The sequence below is a fragment of the Mercenaria mercenaria genome, unplaced genomic scaffold (assembly GCF_021730395.1).
Source record: "Mercenaria mercenaria strain notata unplaced genomic scaffold, MADL_Memer_1 contig_4271, whole genome shotgun sequence".
In the NCBI taxonomy this organism is placed as follows: domain Eukaryota; kingdom Metazoa; phylum Mollusca; class Bivalvia; order Venerida; family Veneridae; genus Mercenaria; species Mercenaria mercenaria.
The window spans coordinates 35,089-55,359 of NW_026462488.1; the positions used below are offsets into that span (position 1 = coordinate 35,089).

Sequence of the window (20,271 nt, forward strand, 5' to 3'; positions counted from 1 at the left end):
ATAACATTCGTTTCCAATGAAGTTAAATTTATGCAATGGTTTAAAGAGATCATAACCAAATAATTGATAAAGAATATTTATTTAGATTTCCATTGGTTATGCTTTATCTTTACATTTTACTTACTGAGACATAAGTTACCTGTTCAGTACATGTTTTACAAATTAAAATGTTATGTTGTTATTTCCTTGACTTCTGTTATTATGTGCAAATTTATTAATTCTGAGAAACACATATATTTACAGTTATGAATATTTCTTGCCTTTTACAACTGGAAAATCACTGGAATTCGGTAACCTCCTGCTTAACTGAAAAAGTGCGATATCTATACCATATGCATCATTTGTCTTGGAAGTCGGGTCGCCATGTCGATGAATTACTCTTACCAAACGTCCAATTTTGTTATCGTCGGCGGCATTGTCATTGCTGGCTCCTTCCTTAAATGGTTGATAAACATTACCCTGCCATGTATCAACATTTCGTCCAGCTGACAAAGTAGATCTACTCCAATTTATTTCTTGACTCTCGCCTGCCAGCTGTACTAGTTCAGATGGTGACAACAGTGTGTGGGAGCATGACATTCCACATAGACCATAGTCGGGATGGTAAACGAAACCACCTAGAGTTCCCTTTTGGTTCTTTTCTCCACTTATTAGACAACCAACCTTCAGATAGTCGTGTCTTTCGTTTGCCATGTAATTATACGGAACAAAGATGTCTTCTCTAACATCGACCTGTACTCCGTCGTACTGGAGTTCAAACGGCTCTTCGTCAATAGGAATGTAGCCCTTGTATTGAACATTTAGGACAATGCACGGCGTTGCAGTGACTTTGTGATTGCTTTTGTCATACCCCGATGATTTGAAGGGGCAACCAGAAATAATACTAAGGTATGTATGTTTTTGCAGTAACTTGTCTGCGTTTCGAGCTATACAAGCTTTTATTCTATTTTGCTCCTCTTCCGTAAATTTGTAACCCCTTTCCATTATCAAGCATGTTTCTTCTGAGCTTAAATCACGTAATGGAAGCGTCTCGTAATCTGACTCTTTTAGGATTTCTTCTAAATCCTTTCTGCCCTCTTCATTTAATTCCTCGGTTATAACAACAAATTTGATGTCAAAGTGACTGCCTCCTTGTGTCAAAGTGACTGCCTCTCTAGCTGCCCAAACGTGTCTGATTTTATTACTTTTATTTTTAATGTGATGACATATTTCCTTGCTTGCGGCTATCGCAACAGCCGACATTCTTCCAAATCCGTCTTCTTGACATAGGTCATTGAGTGATTTCATGTCAGGAAGAATTTTCGACTTGAGTAGCTCATTAGCCATCTTTTCGTCTTTTTGTTTGATACAGGTACTCCAGACTGTACAAAATAAATGATTTTTATTTGGTAATAAGATGAGTGACTATATGTCAGGTTGAAACACATATATATAAGTTAGTTAATAAATTATACGAATTTATTGAAGTATGATTATGATTCCGTGAAATCACACATGTTACTGAGATAGTTATGTAAGATCAGATGCATTATCAATCAGATTTCAGAGTACTAGAAGCTGGACCAAACGGGCTGGGAAGGTCTGGGCACGTAACTATCTCAGTATCATGTGTGATTTCATGGAATCATAGTCGTACTTCAATAAATTTCGTACAATTTATTAATTCCATTTCAATCATAAATGTATACTGAGAAAATCATGTGAGAATTTTAGAGACCATCCAGCTACAATGGCTAATTAAAGGACTACAAATAAGACTTAGAAATAATTGACACAAACTTGGAATAATCAATTTTTGTTTACATCATTATAGTTACTGTTATCAGTGAAGTATAATGCCTCTTACATGCATAAATCTGTATTGTGACCTATAAGCAAGATCTGTAAAATTTCCCACAGACTTTGACTGCCACCTGGGTAAATAAATCCTGGATAAGCAATTTATCAAGTTTAAGGTAAACAGATCTAAGTTCTAGATAACACAGCTTCAGCAAACGAAGTGTCATTAGTAACCGGCCCATCATAAAACTTCCTAATTGTGCACTCCCTTAACCATCCCGCTGTTCTCAATATTGTTGCAAATGGCAACCTTGTTCTATTCGCCTGACAAACTGATGCTGATCTACAGTTGTGCGGCCTGAATATAGAAACGTCTATCCCTGCATGTTTTAAGATTTCTTTCACCCATTGTGCAATGGTATCCTTAGATACTTTTTTATGCGGTTTGCAAAAACTTATAAACAGTGATTGTTTATTCACTCTGAGTGGTATTGTCTTTTTGAGATACGCTGAAGAATGGATACAATACACAATGTTTTGACTGGATATTCCTTAAACATTAATTCACTTAAATGATAATTTGGCCTGGATTGAAATCTCCGTACCTTATTTTTATATATGAATCTGAAATTTCAATATTCCTAATATCAATTTAGTGCAAAGATTGCAGTCTTTGTTGTCCAGACAATGAACATAATTACATAACAACATTCTTTGTAATCTGTTTCAAATTATTCTCAACACTAACATTTTCAAAACTAAGAAGCCTACTTACATCCCATGTAACATTATACAAGACAGGTCGTAACAAGAAAACCCTTATCATACATCTGTTTACCAAATTATGTTGACCCACAGGGTAATTTAGACCATCTGTCATGACAAATGAACTGATGGCTGATCTTGCAGTAATAATGATACTATAACCTAATCCACAATGATACAAACTAGCTAAGAATTCTTCACATATGGTGAAAAGGGGTCGGCATTCCGCTAACAAGAAAAATACACCCATCTTTTGAAATAACCCCCATACTGAGTTTTTGTGAGCTGAAAACAAACCCTAGAAATTCTATAATCTGTGTTGGTATGAATGCCGACTTTTCTGGATGGATTGTAAGACCTAAGCCATTAAATAATTTCACAGTTTTTTTTGCACATTTTGAACACATTCTTTGTAAGTATCACCTTGGAGAAGAAAGTCATCAATGAAACCAGTATTTAAATAGCCTTGCTTCCTTAAGTGTGAACAAGCACATTTCAGGAGTTTAGTGAAATATCGTTGACCTAAATTCAATCCGTTTGGTAAACATGTATACTGATAGTTATTGTCCCGCCCGCCCCCCTCCCCCCACGAAAAAAAACAAAAAAAAAAACGCAAATATTTTCTGCATTGTTCCGCTACATTTACGCTATGATAAGCATATTTAAGTTCGCAGCTTGCGAAGTATGAAAATGGTTTCATCAGTGATATAGCAGATTTGAGCGTTTCCTTTTAAAATGTTTCGAATCAATATGTAATCATTTAATCTTTTAAGGTGTAATATCAATCGAAGTGAACCCTCTTTCTTATACCTGGTAAACACATTTGAAATGAAACCTTTACTGATAATAGTAAACACATTTGAAATGAAATTTTACAAAGTTCATTATCTGGAATTCGTTCAATTATGTTTTTCCTCTAGCATTGTGTTTATTTCTTGATGAATAAGTAACTGTTCTTTCTGAATTAAACAGATATTCCTAAGAACAGATGTTTGAATAGATATATCAATAAAATGTATTTCTATACATCTGACTGTTTTAATACCCAAGGGTCGGATGTTATCTCTTTCCATCCATCAAAAAATAAATTGATTTTCCCGTCGGGAAAATTTTCCGGCACATTTTACAAATCAAACGCACCTGTTCAGTCAGACGAACGTGGGATGCTGCCAGTTTTACATCTCCTTGCGTCTGAAGAGCTGCTTGTGACGCTTTCCTAAAATCATTTTGGTTTGTAAGGTTGTTTTGCTTTTTTAAGGCCATTCTATTTTCGTAGAAAGGTCTGGATCTGAACTTCCTAAACTCGCGGTCTCTGCGTATTACAAGCTTTTTCGACACTGATTTCTTGTCTTGAATTTCTTTCATTCGTTTAGCCAGGTCATCACCGAAAATCCAATTTGTTGAAGGTTCATTCTCAGAGCTGCATAATCTGCTATTGTACTAGTTTGACATGCTCATCTTAAACGTTTCACGTCTTGTGAAAATTGACTGTAAATGCAGCTGACAACAGAACTAGAGCATCAGTGCATTGACTGAAGCGGGTCTCTTGTTTCTTCTAACAAAGGCACTTTTGCTCCATTTGTGTAGTAGGTATGGAAGCTTTAAGAATCATATTCTGTACCTTTGCCAAATTAATGACCTGTACCCGCACATGGGCTTTGGCTTCATCCCAAACCTCGACATTCACTTTTGGGACTGTCATATTTTCGCAGTTCTCTTGTCTTTTAAATTATTCCATCATAGCAGTTTGGTCTTCTTTCGACAGTCGTTTTCTAAATGACAAATTCACAATGCAAGCATGAATTTTTTTCACCAACACTGTCACTTTCATCATACAATGTTTTCATGTCAGCAAGCCCTTCAGACTCATCTGCACTATCCTCATTACTTTCCGATGACACCTCCTCAAGGTCGTAACATGCAGGGGCATTGTCCTTCACATAACCTACTTCTTTTCTAACCACACTCTCCGAGTAGTCTGCAGAATCGGTGTCTTATAAACCCTCTTTTTTCTTGGTCATTTGAACTTAAACTCTGCATAGTTTTCAACGTATTCATAAGTAAAGCCTGCTGTTTGAACATTGCTTGCATTAGTTCACTTGCAGACATGCTTTGTCCGCAGATTTGATCCTTGTGAATGGGTATACTTTGACCCGAAATACTGCGCATCCTATGGCCCATAAGCTTTGTCGAACAGGATTGTTCTGATTTTTATCCATACTACAAGCTTTGTTGAACAGGATTGTTCTGATGTTTCATCCATAACTAAATCCTTATCACACTGCATGTAATAAATACTCCTCAAAAGTCAAAGTCTAATTACAGTATAAAATAATCCAAAAATATTTTGATAACAATTAAGGTCTGATTAAATAATGTATCAATTTTCCAAATTAGTTATCGTAACTTCTATTTTTGTTTGGTTTGGGTTTTACGGTGTATTTATTTATTTTGTTGAGTTTAACGTTGTACCGACACAATTTAGGTCATATGGCGACTTTCCAGCTTTGATGGTGGAGGAAAACCCCAGGTGCCCCTCCGTGCATTATTTCATCACGAGCGGGCACCTGGGTAGAACCACCGACCTTCCGTAAGCCAGTTGGATGGCTTCCTCACATGAAGAATTCAACGCCCTGATTGAGACTCGAACCCACATCGATGACGGGCAAGTAATTTAAAGTCAGTGACCTTAACCACTCGGCCACGGAGGCCCCCAACACAGTACAGATAATATGGTGCCAAACAGGACTACAAATTTTGGTTTCACATTTCATCTGCTTCGAAATAAAAACATGAGGTATGGAATCAAAATTTGTTTACCTGCTGGAATCACAGAGTTACTGCAAAATCAAGTGTAAATACCCTATTAGTCGCCTCTTACGATCATGCAAGGGTAAGGAAGTGGTTCCAATTCTTTTCATACATAAATCGTCCCAAAACCACATGGGGATCCTATTTTTGTACATTGTATCACACGTAGTCCTTAAATTAAATCGTCTACTATAAAAACTTAAAAATAAGTAGCAAATTCTCGTCTTATCTGTTTGATAGCAACATCTGTACTGATTAATAAAGCATCTGATCTAACGTGACTTTCTCAGTATACATGTGTGATTGAAATGGGAGTAAGCATAAACGTAAATTTGATCATATGCATCAGTGATACCATTGCAGTATCATAAAAGTATCGCAAAATGATGTTTAAAACATTGCTTCGGGAGAAACTAAGTAATGCATTCAGGAGCCCATTTATAACGAAGTACCTTAAGGAGCAGTGGAAACTATCAATGTTCTTATAGAAAATCAAAAGATGTACACATACCGTATATTTCCCTATTAAAACCATCAGGGACGAACATTTAATAAAGCCATAAATTCCTTTTTACATTTTAGTTAATATAGATTATTAATCAAACTTCTGCTAAAATGACTAGAGACATATCAATGAGTTGGTATTCACTAATGCTCTAAACTAATCTAATTTCAATTATAAGTATGGGGTTGCGTTTATTAGGGGATGGCGTTAATTAGGGTACATACGGTAGAATGATAGGTAATATCATGTCCAAAGCAAAAATATGGACATTACTTTTTAACAAAAATATTTATTCAGCTATATCTAATATTATTAAATATTTAAAAAATACATCATTAATATCTCTAATGAGCAAATGCCACTCTATAATGACTCATTTAATAATATTAAGTCTTAGAATTAAAATCTAGATCTGCAGAACAAGAAAAGAATCCAACTCTTCCAAAAAGTACAACTCATCTGAGCACAAACAGACGTATTTAGTAGTTTTAAAACATTCTGGTCAGAAAATAATGGCGCTATTTCAAAATAATACCATTGACATTTTCCATATGTATTTGAGAGAAAAGTTTATTACCCAGTTTATAATGAAACTAGAGCATTATTTTTTTCTAAACATGTGTGAAACGCTACCTCTGTTGGATAACATATTTATCAAATTTTGCAATTAATCATATAACATTGTTTCCTCCGCCCAACTCATTGCTTTTTATCCTGTAGTATTACGGACAAAAAATCAGTTTGTCCTCAGAGAAGCAGTTTGATATTATAATTATTTAAGCGTTTGAATGGAACATCAAGGTGCCTTGACTACATTTTAAATATGGACAACTAATGATTTCAAATATTTATCCGAAGAATTACCACATAACAAAGTTGATATCTCAATTTTAAAAGCGTGACTGTCTTATAATCCACAGTTGTGAATAATGATTTAGAAATAAAAATATATAATAAAAGAGACGCTTTTAATTTTGAAGTTGTCAATTCCCCGTCCCCCTACCCCCTACACCCCGCCCCCCTCGACGCGGAGTTTATACATTACAACCTATGTAGAGTCTATACAACAGATTGTTCGAAGTCGTAAAAGAATATAACTAAATCTAAAAACCTTTAAATACCACGTATACTATTGGTATATAGCTTATTCACAGCCACTTTTGGGGACCCACTTAACTTAACCAAAAGGTCAGGAACAGAGCCCGAATCGTAAACAAACGGCTCGATTCAGAAGAGATATTTGTTAGTTACTCTGTGAATACTGAAGGGAATTTCATGAAGTAATGAAAAACACCTTTCTCTTTAAAAGACAAACACTGGGTGATGGTAAGAGGCCATATTAATTTGAAACATTTTGCTAAAAGTACAACGGCGCATTTCGTTGGTCACAAATTGCTGTGAGCAGGTACAGATCATTTCTTTAAAGTTTTAAATATGGTCTAAATGATTAGTCAATTATCTTCAGGCTATAATTCCTTAGAAAAAAACTGACAAAAGATTATTTATGAGGATAATATCGGTGTTTCTCGCCGTGACTAGCTGAAAACAAAAGCGCTGTGGACTAGAGCACTTCTTGAAGATGCTTTGGCGCGAAGCAATGTTTCAGCACTTCACTCTTAAGAAGCTATTCTTTTTCTGAAAATCTAAAGACATCAAGTGATTTTGATATGAAGAACTTTGGAGTTTAAACACATCCTTGCCTGCAATTCGTCTTCAAAAATGAACAAAATACGGGTTGGCATGGTTACATTTCTATAAAGTCGTATGCTTACATGTATTAAAAAGATACATAAGAGCTACGATTGTCAGAACTTGTAAATATATTTGAAATGTATGTGACTCTAAATCTGCCAGAAAATATAATCCTCCAATGCATCTAATAAAGCACAATATTTAATCAAGGAAAATATTCATTTTGCTGGTAATGGTACAAGAATTTATTTGATATGAGGTCAAATAGGGTTTGCACTATAACGAACATAAATGTATGCTAATTTGATTGATGAAACGGAGTAACGATACAGTTCCATTGTAATAAATTTCCAGAAAGAATGACTAACTTGAGTTTTGTCGCAAATGATAAACCAAATAAATGCCAAATAAATTTGCGTAAAATCGAGGATTTTAAATTATAGAAATTAACCCTAGGGTAGAGTTATAGACCCATCTAAATTATTTCAAAGCAGCCGTTTCAAGTTGACCTGTTCTCGCTTCTTATTTTTTTTAGTTTTGAATGTACACTCTGGCAAACAGCAAATTACCCAAGTAAAACGCAACGAAATGCAAAGAAAATCGGTCGAACAGGTTTATTTTTTGTCATACAATCAACTAGAATTGTCCGTTAATGTTTGTATCTTTTCCATTTCATATTAAACCAAAAAAGAGAATCTGTCAGTACCAGATCGGCAACTGCGCAAATGATTGCGAAGTAACAACGCCCGGAAATGTCCTCATATATAATGTTCCTGACAACTCAATATCAATACCTCCTCTCATTTATAATTTTCTAAAGCTGCTTTGAGTTTTAGCAACCTCAACAGTTGTTTCGATAGCTTTAGCTACATAGCTAAGGATTAAAGGTTATCAACAGTAAACTATCATCGTATTTTTTTATAAAATGATATACCTGTATCAATGGGATCAATGCCTTGTGTGCATTTTGTCTACTTTAAGATTTTTGTTTATTTGTAATCTAAGCCTGTGGAAAAGTAATTCCAAAAAACTGGAAATCGTAACTCAGTTCAAAAGCTTGAAAATCAGTTTGTTCTTTGTATTTCCTGTGTCTGATAATTTAAAAGTACATGACTTTCAAATTACTGACTAGATCGTTCTTGAAACACCATTATATGATTGAAGCATCCACTTATTACATATATTATTTATATACTGTCGAAAGCCTAACTTGCAGAGCTGTCTATTTTACTTAGCAAAAGTACATGTCACTTTTTTTTGTTCTGTAAACCATTCCACCATACAACGTCTAAAGAGGACAGAAATGCTACATTGTCCAGAGGAAATTTCTATGAAAAAAAGAAAAGAATCAACATAAATCAGTCTAATTATAATCCATCAATTAACTGGGAATTTAGATATTAGATATATTATAAATACTGATGACCATTTCATATTTATAGTCAATGTTAAGCGATCCACGAAAGTTAAAGTTCAAGATACTATTAAAGCGGTTGTTTTTCTTTTCAGAAAAATACAGGAAAGAAAGTATCATGTATTTCGAGAAGACTTACCTTGTAAAAATGATAACTGTTTGTTTGAGGAATAAGAATTAACCAGAATGTGACATAACTCTTTTTGATTTGTCTAGGTTCTTATCCAGTTCTTTTTCACAAGACTTACAGACAAAGATTCGTGCATAGCTTTTGCTGAAATTCGATAACTTTTTAATGGCATCTGTCGTAAATCCGAAGTAAATGCTTAAGCGCGGCTATTAAATTGTCTGTTACAGGTGTTTTCACTGTATGGTAACTACAACGGTAGCCGTGTGTTTGGATTTGTCCAATATGGCCGCTCAACGCAAAAACATAATGGAACATCATGTAAGTTCTTAAAGATATTTAATACGTCTTGCTACGTTTCGTTACTAAACTCTGTTCAGTAACTCTGGTAGTGTATAAATAAGTAATCGCCGGACTGACATGGCGATCGGACTCATATTTAGCATGTATTCTATGTTGCGTGAGATGTTCCAAAATTTCATTTTTATTATGTATAAAATCAAATTATTTTGACTAAATGGATGTAAATATACTTTATAACAACCTCTAGTATTAGTATGCAGAAACTGTGATATGTACAAAGAACCTAATACTCAAAGGTCACAAAATGTATAGTGTCGTAAAAACATGAATACAACGGTTTGGAAAACAAGTGTACACCGGTTTGGATGATTTAATCTCTTTGTATGTTTGCAGTTTGGACTAACACATTTAACTTCTAATTTTTAAAAACAAATTGTTTCTAAGTAATGTTTTCATACTTTACAATGGTACATGTTCAAATATGTCTTCCGACAAACAAAGCATGGCCTTTAAGCATGTTTTTAGATTATCTTAAATGTATATGCTTATAAAATTTTTCTAGTGTATTTAAATCAAACACATGTTACTGCTAACAATTCTGAAACCAGTCTTTTCAAGAATTTTTGAAATGAGTATACACATATCCTTGTGGATGACCAGAAAAATGTGTTAAAACTAAGCAAGTGGTAAATAATGCTGAAGATTGTTTCAATTTGCTACACACTGACGCACACCTCACAAGTAATATTTGCTTTAGCACTTGCCCAAATGAACATCCTCGTGAAAGGCATAGCCCCATGATTTGCCGGAAATACGTTCAGCGACAGGTTTGATATAAAGTGTTTGCTATAAAAGACTAACACCATATCGCCTTTCAGTGTGTACTAACAGATTTATACCCCAGTGATGGTTTGCTAATGACAGTCCCAAGGCGACGCCCAGATGTTAGTTTGTTTCTTTCTTATACGTTGTAGTATTTGTATATGTTTTGAGTATAGTATCATAATGTATACATCTATGCATACGCTGCAATGGTCAGCACTATACATCTTTGTAGAAAATGCAAACGCACAGGCCTAGTATTACGTAAAATAGGCTGCAAGTGCAAGAATACATTATGCATAATAATTTGTTTATTAGTAGGTCCCCATGAAAAGCTTTGTTTCCTGCCATTCACAACAAAGTTTTTAAAGGAAATGATTCACTTGCTTGTTTACTAATATACTGACTTCTGTTCTAATTTCACGACTGTTTACATATATTTCGATGAAAAAGGGCAAATATCAAGTTTGATAGGGGGAAATAAATATCGACTATTCAAATGCCACGTCACTAAAGAAAACTATCTGAATGAATCAGTGACATAAACAAGTACCAATGGGCAAAGTATTTTGGTAAGGCGTATGTTTAAGTCACAGAAATATCCCCTCTTCTGGTACTAAATAAGAACCTGCTTACATACATGAGCTTAGCCATAACTTGCTAGGTCAAGTAAAAAAAGCAACATATTTCCTTTGAAAGAACAGAAGAATCTTGACGCCTGTGCACTGCATGTCGGATAATCAGAGTAAACAAGTGTTTGAAGTTTCATTTCATTCTTAAAAGTGATGTGTGAGGTACCTGCTTACATACCATGGCTACAACAGTATTTGTTAGCTGAAGGAAGCGGCATAACTCTGCAATGAAGTTAATGTCAGACTAGCAGTCATTCTATCTGTTGATTATTGAGATACCTGTGTACGTACAAACACGGTAAAATTTTAATTTAGTGAATTGGGAAAATGGTCACACCTTTGTAAAAAGCAAACTAGAATTATGGAAGCTGTGATCATCACATTGAACAACATAGTTTCAATAAATTACTACTAGTTATTACAGATATAACATCTAACAAATAAATAACAAAGAGTACGCGGGTCTCGATAAACGGATGCGTGCAACAGCCCTTCGTATTCTTCAAGTACTTGAGGTAATAGTGAAAAAAACTAATATGTACAGGGGTTACTTTTAAGTTGGTAGGTGAAAGGGCAAACAAATGTTTTTGTTTATTGTGTGCATATTTTTAAGCATTTACTTATTCCTCTTCTAAACAAGCAATTAACAAAATTTTACAGCTTACGTATTTAGTTTTAAGACTTTAATTCATTTCTTTCTCTAGATTTTATGCAGTCTATACAAAAGGTTACCTCTGATATCCTAGAAATAAACGAAGGAGATAGATGTGGTTGTATATGATTTTATCAACTTTGATATCGATTTTTCGTGCAGGAATGTGAATTAAGTTGCTATCCAAACCGGTATATTAACTAAATCCAAACCGCTGACAACAGCTTTTCAATTACTTGTATCTAAACCGTTACAAACCTGATACATGTGATTGACTTACAATGGTATTTTTTTCTAAATAATACCATACTTTCAGTTTAGAGACAGAGGACAAGATATGTGAAAAGGTTTCTTCTTTCTTCGTAACTGATTTTTCTGATACAATTACAAGAGTTTTGATATTTTACATCATTTAAAAGTTTCGTTTTCGCTTCTTGATTCCCATGATCTACACGTTTTTATCACATAGTAATTAAAACGCGAATGATCTGATCTTTTTATATCGAATAACTTGAACCTTAGAGTAAAAACTAAAAACGCAATAAATCTTTATGTTAAAAATTGTGTTTAATCATAGAAAATATCAAAACGTACGTGATGTTTATGACACGTTTTCATCGGGAGAGGCCATATTGGACAGATCCAAACATACGGCTACCGGTGTAGTTACCACACAGTGGTTTTGTCGCTGTATTAAAATGATCTTAAAATTTCATTCGTGTAATTCGCAACGAGTTTGGTGTGTTAAGTTTTGAATCATCTGTTGGCGGCGTCATATGATGACGGAATTAATTGACATTTTGACGACTTTCAACGACACCGCAACGGAAAATAAAACCTGAAAATGTAAACATAATACTTCGTAAAATCGCATGAGCTTGAAAACTGATGACATGTAGTAGGTAAAAACGAGACAAATCTTTGGAGGGTGAAGCGTTGCAAAATTGTTTCGTGCCAGAGCATCTTCCAGAAATGCCCCGGGCCATAGCGCTTTTGTTTGCAGCACAATCATGTTATCAATTTTAAAGAAGAATTTGCTCATGAGATAAAAATTTGGTGGGACTGCTTAGAAATAAGTGTATTAGGGCCTAAAGATAGTGTGCAATACATTTAGATTATTTTAAGTGAAATGCTCCATGCCTTAGCACAACATTTTCTGACCATCGAAGTACTAATCCACTGACAAGTTTTGACAGTGACGTCATTTTGTAAACAAACTATAAATAACCACGGTATATTCCCAAACGGATGTATACTTATAATAGACAGAAAAATGTCCTTATTGTACGAGAACTATAAGTGAGGTACGGCACAGTAGATGTGTTTGCTACTTGTCACGCAGGCGAAGTGAGTTCAAAACTAATTGTAGGCGAGGTATAGTTTATGTAATTTTTGTAGCAAAACAATATATATATATATTGTTTAAAGGACCAATTACATTTGCTTTCCTTGATTTTGAAAAATGTTGTTTTTATATGTTTTTTCTTGTTGGTCCTTTTTTTTAAATTATCGATCATTTATTTTATCAGGAATTATAGCAAATGTTAATACTACATATGCCTGTCTCACAGGCAGTCCATTGTGTTTTAGAGTAGAAATTGCTTTCTCGTTATTCTCCAAAGGCTCGTTACAGTTAAAAACATGTTCATAGCCATTTTAGCTATTTATATTGAACGCATAATTCTTGAAGCACTAGAAAATAAAAAAAATGTAGGTGTGTAAGAAAAAGTGTTCTACTGTCTGGTTACTTTTCGGTTACTACGACACCGCCGTTATCCTCTAGGCTATGTATCCGTGCAGGCTAAAGGTAAAGAAACATAATGATAACCTAGAACTATATAAGGTAAACACTGGAAAGTAAACACAATATGATGTCACTATCAGGTATCCCTGGTCGGATAGTAAGCCATTGCACATTTTGCAAATCGGGCCAGATCAATATCGCTTCTTTAGAAGTACGTACCAAGTGCTTTTCTATACCTTTTAAAGAGAATGCTGTCACTTTAATTTCATGAAATTCCATCGAGTATTAACAAAGTAACGACCAAATATCTTACCTGAATCGAGACGTTTTGTTTACAAATTTGGCTCCGTACCTTACCTTCTGGTCACGTGGGTTCCCCTACAGTGAGTGAACGTGTTATAGGCCGTTATGTTTTTCTCCAAAATTATACAAAATTGGATGGAAGAAGAGAATTTTGCTTTGATGCGTCGTGCCCTAAAAGTTAGGCTATGGGTGGTACTTGTATTTTCAACTTGTTTTCTTTTCTTTTCGTATTACACGCTATGTATTTGTTTATCCCCACACCTGCACGTTTACACACATTCTCGTTTTTACTTTGAGGTTAGGTTCCAACAACTTACCTGATGAAGCTGACAAATGGTGATATTGCCACCGGCTGTTACTTGCTGGCGCCCTAGAGTGTGACCTTAGGTTTTGCCTCTTTTCGCCGTCAAGTCGTTCCCGCGCGTCCCTTGCATTTTCCGCATTAAGTCTCCCCTGATCTGAATCTATTTGATCTTGGTCTAACATTTTCTGATAATATATCTCCCGCATGGTGTTATCGTCTACATGCTTTTTTGCATATTCTCTCTCAGCCTTTTTTCTTTCCTCACAGTGCTTTTTATAAAGTTCTATTAAACTATTCTGGAAAAGTTTTGTATCATTTTTATATGCCTCTGCCATCTCCTTTTCAACTGCGACCATATAACTAAACCCCTCATTCATTTTGTCAATCTGTAACTTATTATTTTCTTTTTCTTGTGCTATAATTGTGTCAAACCTTTTCGTGTTTTCCTTTTCCTTTATTCTGTTTGCTTCATTCAATTGCCTGATTTCTTCTTTAAGCTCTTGTCGTTGTTTCTCATTTTCAGTCTTCATCATTTGCATTTGCAGCTCTCTTAATTCCTTTTGCTCTACCCACGTTTTCATTATCAAGCCCATTTTCTCATCTTCCAGTTGCACGTATGCCTCTCTTTCAGCCTCTAATTTCTTGTAATGCTCTTCTGCTCTTTGTTTCTCTTCTGAATACTTTTCACAAAATAGTCTGCTTTGCTCTTTTCGCGCCTCTTCGCTGACTTGTATCATCTTTACTATCTCTCCTGTGATTATACAGAAATGCGTGTTTATTATATTGATAAATTTTTAGTATGAACGAGGAAAATCATTTGCGCTGAAGGGTGGATAACAACTTAAAGACGAAACTGGGAAGTTGCAAATGAAACTATTTACGAAGTCCATATTTTCCAATCATACATAATTTTAAAGAGCTTCCATTAATATCTAAATTGAACAATGTTGAATATTAAAACAATTTTACTAAGTATTATAATGATAAGTATAAATTAGTAACAAAAATCTTTATTCTTGTCATAATTTTTTTTCTCATTATCTAAACATTTGACTGAATACAATTCTTGAGGTATATCACACTCTTGAAATTTCAAGCCAGAAACACTTTGGAACTGTTATATTTTAAGATAGAATGCTATTAACTCAATCATTTGTATAAACTATAAAATGATTCATCGACAGACACTAGTGAATATATAATATTAAATCATTTAAGATGTGTTTCAGCACACACAAACTGTTCCTGTTCCTTATCGTTAGAAATTACACGGTTGTTGCTGCGGCATCTGTAAAGCTGGTCAGATGAACAGCATCTATGTATTATCTCATACTTTTGATTTCACTTTTAATTTATATGCAACGATACTAGTACACATCAGCCTAACAATTGTACAGATTTAAAAAATATTTTGTCTTACTTTTTCTGTCCTCTTCTGTAAGTTTCTTGTCATTCCTCATTACCTCCCTTTCGTAATCAGCTTTCCCTTCGAAAAACTCATTCAGTACATGTGTTACCTTAAGATACAAAACATAATGTCATCAGTACAATCATTCGTTTGAAGTTTCTTGTGATTCTGAATGAAGTTTTGGTCACTTGTTGTCAGGACCTACTTCAATTGATCAAAGATTGTTTTACAAGAAGCTTCAGATAATGTTCAATTTTATCAAAAGTAATTTGGCAGACGTCTTTCCATAATGAGAGCAGGAATGTCGCCATATTTGACTTAACCTATAAAAGAAAATAATTTTTTGTTAAACCATGATTGCAATGCAGACCAATTGGAATACGATACAAAGAGCAATAAAATGCTCAATAATATTTTGTAATACCGGTATATGAAATGAATTGGCCTCACATAACGTGCATAATTTTAACGCTCAAATTTTATAAATAAATTGAAAAAGGAGACAATGATTGATATTGACTAATATAAACTACTCGTAGTTGATTTCATTTTTTTGTTCCAAGATTTCTTCCTTTGGAACGTGTTGTCGGAGGTTTGAACTGTTACATGTTTATGTGTTATGTGTGCCATAGCATATTGCGTCGTCCTCTTTATTGTTAGTTTGTCAAAAAATAAATATTTTTGAAAAATGAAGACAATGTTCAGTGTGCATTGTGGATATTTCTAACAAGACTCGCATTAATTGCTTTTTAATGATATAGCATACAGCCTATAGATCTATATGAATTTTCAATAAGATATGAATGGCTGATATTTTATATAGACTCTACTTCTAATCTACTAAATGTATTTTAGAGACAAACGATTGTAAACAACATATCAAAATCATAATTATAATAAAACGTCATACTGACATGTGCAGGGTCGTAAATTACGAATAAGCTCAGTAATAGTTCAGCAGTAACGCCATAAATGTATAACATACAATATGACTTCATTTTGTGACGTCAAACAAAAGTTGCGCTCCCGAGAAACCATGGGTCAAATAACAAAATTTGACTTTTTAGTTAGGCATATGTATCTTAAGCCACGTGAGTGATGATGTATGACGCGTATTTTAAGTTCATACGGAACCCGTCTTACAGAGACAATACATCAAATCGCTAATCTGATATTCTAAGCAAAAGGGGGAATATCCATGAAATATCTGTGCGAGACTTATACTCCATGTGTCATAAGATGTTAGTGATGATGAGGAATGACAACAAATCAATCAAGTATAAACGGATATTAAGCTAAAATGCACCAAAACATTATTCAAGGTACGGAGTCTATGCCTGCGGGAGTACTTCGTATATTCTAGCTAAAATACATTTTTGTTGCTGAAATTGTAAGAAAAATAATGTCCTATTTTTCCGTGTCATGCTCTTTTATCTGTTTCTTTTCTATCATTTTTTTGTTAATTAAACTATAACGATAATTCTGTACATGTATTATAGCAACACATTATCGATAATAAAGGGAAGTAAATGTGACCCTACTATTTTAGATATAAATAAAAAAGTATTGGATTGCCTCCCATTCTAAAAAGCCTCATTTTCTATTTCAGTCAGAACATTTATGGAGATGTGTATTGTTTAATATGTGCCTCAGTAAATGCATGGTGTTCTAGACAAAAACTGAGTAACATAATAATTCCTGTATATCAACCAATGTGTATATTAGTAATCAGGGATTCACAATAAACACATATTTAACTGCCTTTTAATTTTTGTTTTATATCTGTTTAAGTTGTGCTATAAATATTTTGTGATCTATGAAATGTTGATAAAAGTATTTCAGAAAGTATGACCAGAAGAAAATACCATATTATTATGTACATTTGGCCTATCATTGATAAAAGTAAACAAGAGATGAAACTAAGAGAGGAGTAACACTTTTGCGTGCATATTTTACAAATCGAAGCCAAAGTATGTTACACTTATTTGTTTATAATTATTTTTTGTCAAACATGAAATTATTATTAACTTTTACTTCCTCCAATATCGGAGAGTATAACATATTTACATCCATACAAAGATATTTACATACAAAATATTTACATACAACGCAATATGCGCAAGCATAACAAAGTCATATGTAATATAGATATAACATTGAAAATCAAACATTATAGTACAGCATCATCCAATGTCAAATTGACTTTAAATTAATAAGACATCACACACGTATTACATGAATTTGCATGTTATGTTCCAAGAATAGACTTAAATCACGAAATTAAACTTAAAGCGTAACCATTAAGTCTATTGTCAACTCATAACAACTTTTGTCACATATTATGTGAAGCTCGAGGTACTAGAAACCCCAACATTGATAGTTCAGAACTTTTTATTTGTCACCTAGTAGGCGAAAATCGAAATACTAGAAGCCTTAAGTTCTAAAGCTATCGTAGACGTGCATGGATTATATACCGCGTGTACAGATCTAAAATTGATATAAGGTACTGCTAATTACAGGTATTCACCAAAGCACTGTTAGCGTTCAAATTAGCACATTTTACAAATTGTTATAGCACATGTCGGAAATTTGAGTTTATTTTCTTCCATTTCAACAGCCGTTTGTAATAAAAAGTCACATTGCTCCAGCGGTGTCAATTGTATAAATGTCAGGTAGGCATCGAAGAAGTTACAGAAGAATCTGTATTTCAGAGAAACATTGAATTTTCATTCTTTTCCTGACAACCAGAAGGCTTCGTTAATGTGGACATCATCGGTTTTAGTTTGTAAAAGATTTATTATTATGTAAACTTATTTATTTATTTTGTTGGGGTTAACGTCGCACCGACACAATTATAGGTCATATGGCGACTTTCCAGCTTTGATGGTGGAGGAAGACCCCAGGTGCCCCTCCGTGCATTATGTCATCACGAGCGGGTACCTGGGTAGAACCACCGACCTTCCGTAAGCCAGTTGGATAGCTTCCTCACATGAAGAATCCAACGTCCCGAGTGAGGCTTGAACTCACATCGGTGAGGGGCAAGTGATTTGAAGTCAGCGACCTTAACCACTCGGCCACGGAGGCCCCCTTATTATTATATAAAACTTAAAACGATGTCAGCATGTGAGCGCAGACATAAACAACTGAGAACGGAAACAGTGCGTCTTAAGATGGAATGCGCACAAGTTGAAGTTATTGTGTTCCGTTTCCACATTTAGTTTTAAATTAAATTCAGCATTTTCCTCTTTTATTGCGTATTTTATATTGATAATATTTCTGAAAGAAATTTCATGAAACGTGATTTTACGTCCGTCAGATTGTTTTTACAAATTGTTCTCTTTAGTGAACAAGTATTGATATCATATTTTCATATAACAATCTCTTTAAAGCTGTGTCAAAATTAAGCAGATCATTTAAATTAAAACTCAATATTTGATTAACGTTAAAGGGACGTAACTTCAAATTTTAGGCGAAAAATAATTTCTATTTAAAATCTATAAAAATGTGAGTTCACTGAAATGTTTATAGTTATTGGTACAAGTTTGTTGACATAAAAGTTTTGCAGGAAATGCTCATAATATTCAAACTTATTGTACAGAATGTAGTATACTGTTGCAACACTTTTGAAATAATGCAGAAAATGTACATTCGTCTTGCATTTTTACCTAAATCTAACTTTAATTTTCTCCCGTTTTATCGGGTCATATATAACATTGATGCTAAAATTTACCAAAACTGTCCTGCTGAGTAGCTTTAAAGTGACGCTGGTGCGTCGAGTTTTGAATAAAAAGTTTGCTTCCTTGTTTCATGAAAACCCAAAACGAAAGATATTGACAGCAAACTATCTTTGTGTTTAAATGTGTTTTCTTTTTGATGAAAGGAATAAAATTATTGGGTCATCGAATTTATTTTTTCGTAAAATTACATTACGCTACCCCTACCCCCAAATTAAACGACAGCACAATTGAGTATTTTTTCTGTATCTCCTCTTTTTTGTAATTAATATATGAAAATGCGACAATAGCGACATTCCACAACCATTGCAACGAATTAGCGCTGAATTACAGAATTCTACCCCTACCCAGTAAAAAGAAAATGTCGAACTGCAATTGGTTGTCTATGATTAAGCTCATTTTTGATCCGGTTTACTTAGAATTTAATTCAACGAGTCCTTTGTAGCTGTGCGAATATATAATTCAACGTTAAAGTCACGTTGATCAGAATTGAAATTATGTTTCTCGCAAATTAATCATAATACAATGTACATGAAGATTCACTATAGATGTTCATGACATAGTTAACATTTACGAAACATTTTTATTTTAACAAGTACATGTACCTGTAAAAAATTCAAGTAAAGGTCGAGGTGGGTCCCTCATCACTTGAATCGGGACCAAATGACAAACAGGGGAGAAGTTGCAGAAAAACACTTTAAGCGGCATGAAGATGAAGGTGATAGGTTCCTAAATTGTATTGTTTCAATAGACGAGACGTAGTTACGAAGCTATGAACCTGAATTAAAATCGCAATCTTTCAAATGGCACACTCCCGGGTCACCAAGGCCTGCAAAATTCCGACGAAAACAGGGAAATGTTAAACAGCTGGCAATTATGGCATATGATAATAGTGGTGTATTGGCCACAGACTATGTGTTTACTATGTTATTTTTTATCCATCTTCTGATTTAAGGCATTAATTTTGTGAACTCTATTTTGGATGTTTCGATAATTTATGCGTCAAGTTTGGAATAGTTGTTATTGCTAGGCAGTTTGCGTACTGATAGACAGTTGAACGTAGAAATTGTTTAACTGTCAACATAATTTACATACTTTGTATTCATGTTTCACAAGTACAATGTGTAAATGAATAAGAGAGATTCCTGCTCTCTAAAACAATATGTTGATAAATTAATAAGAAATAAAACTAGGTTAATACTTAAAACCTTTATTTGTTTAATCTTTTATATGCACAATTTGTGCAGTTGTACATCATATTGTATGTTTAATGTAT

General features: G+C 34.0%; 1 protein-coding gene across 1 annotated transcript in view; it reads right to left on the reverse strand.

Moving 5' to 3' along the window:
* Positions 1–20,271, reverse strand: part of LOC128553752 (uncharacterized) — a gene marked incomplete at its 5' end in the record, with an annotated part of 63,789 nt that overhangs the window by 23,169 nt on the left and 20,349 nt on the right. Inside the window, 3 exons of the mRNA XM_053534927.1 lie at positions 261–1,361; positions 13,867–14,604; positions 15,274–15,370. Coding sequence (XP_053390902.1) covers positions 261–1,361; positions 13,867–14,604; positions 15,274–15,370 — 1,936 coding nt within the window. The remainder of the gene's footprint in view (positions 1–260; positions 1,362–13,866; positions 14,605–15,273; positions 15,371–20,271) is intronic.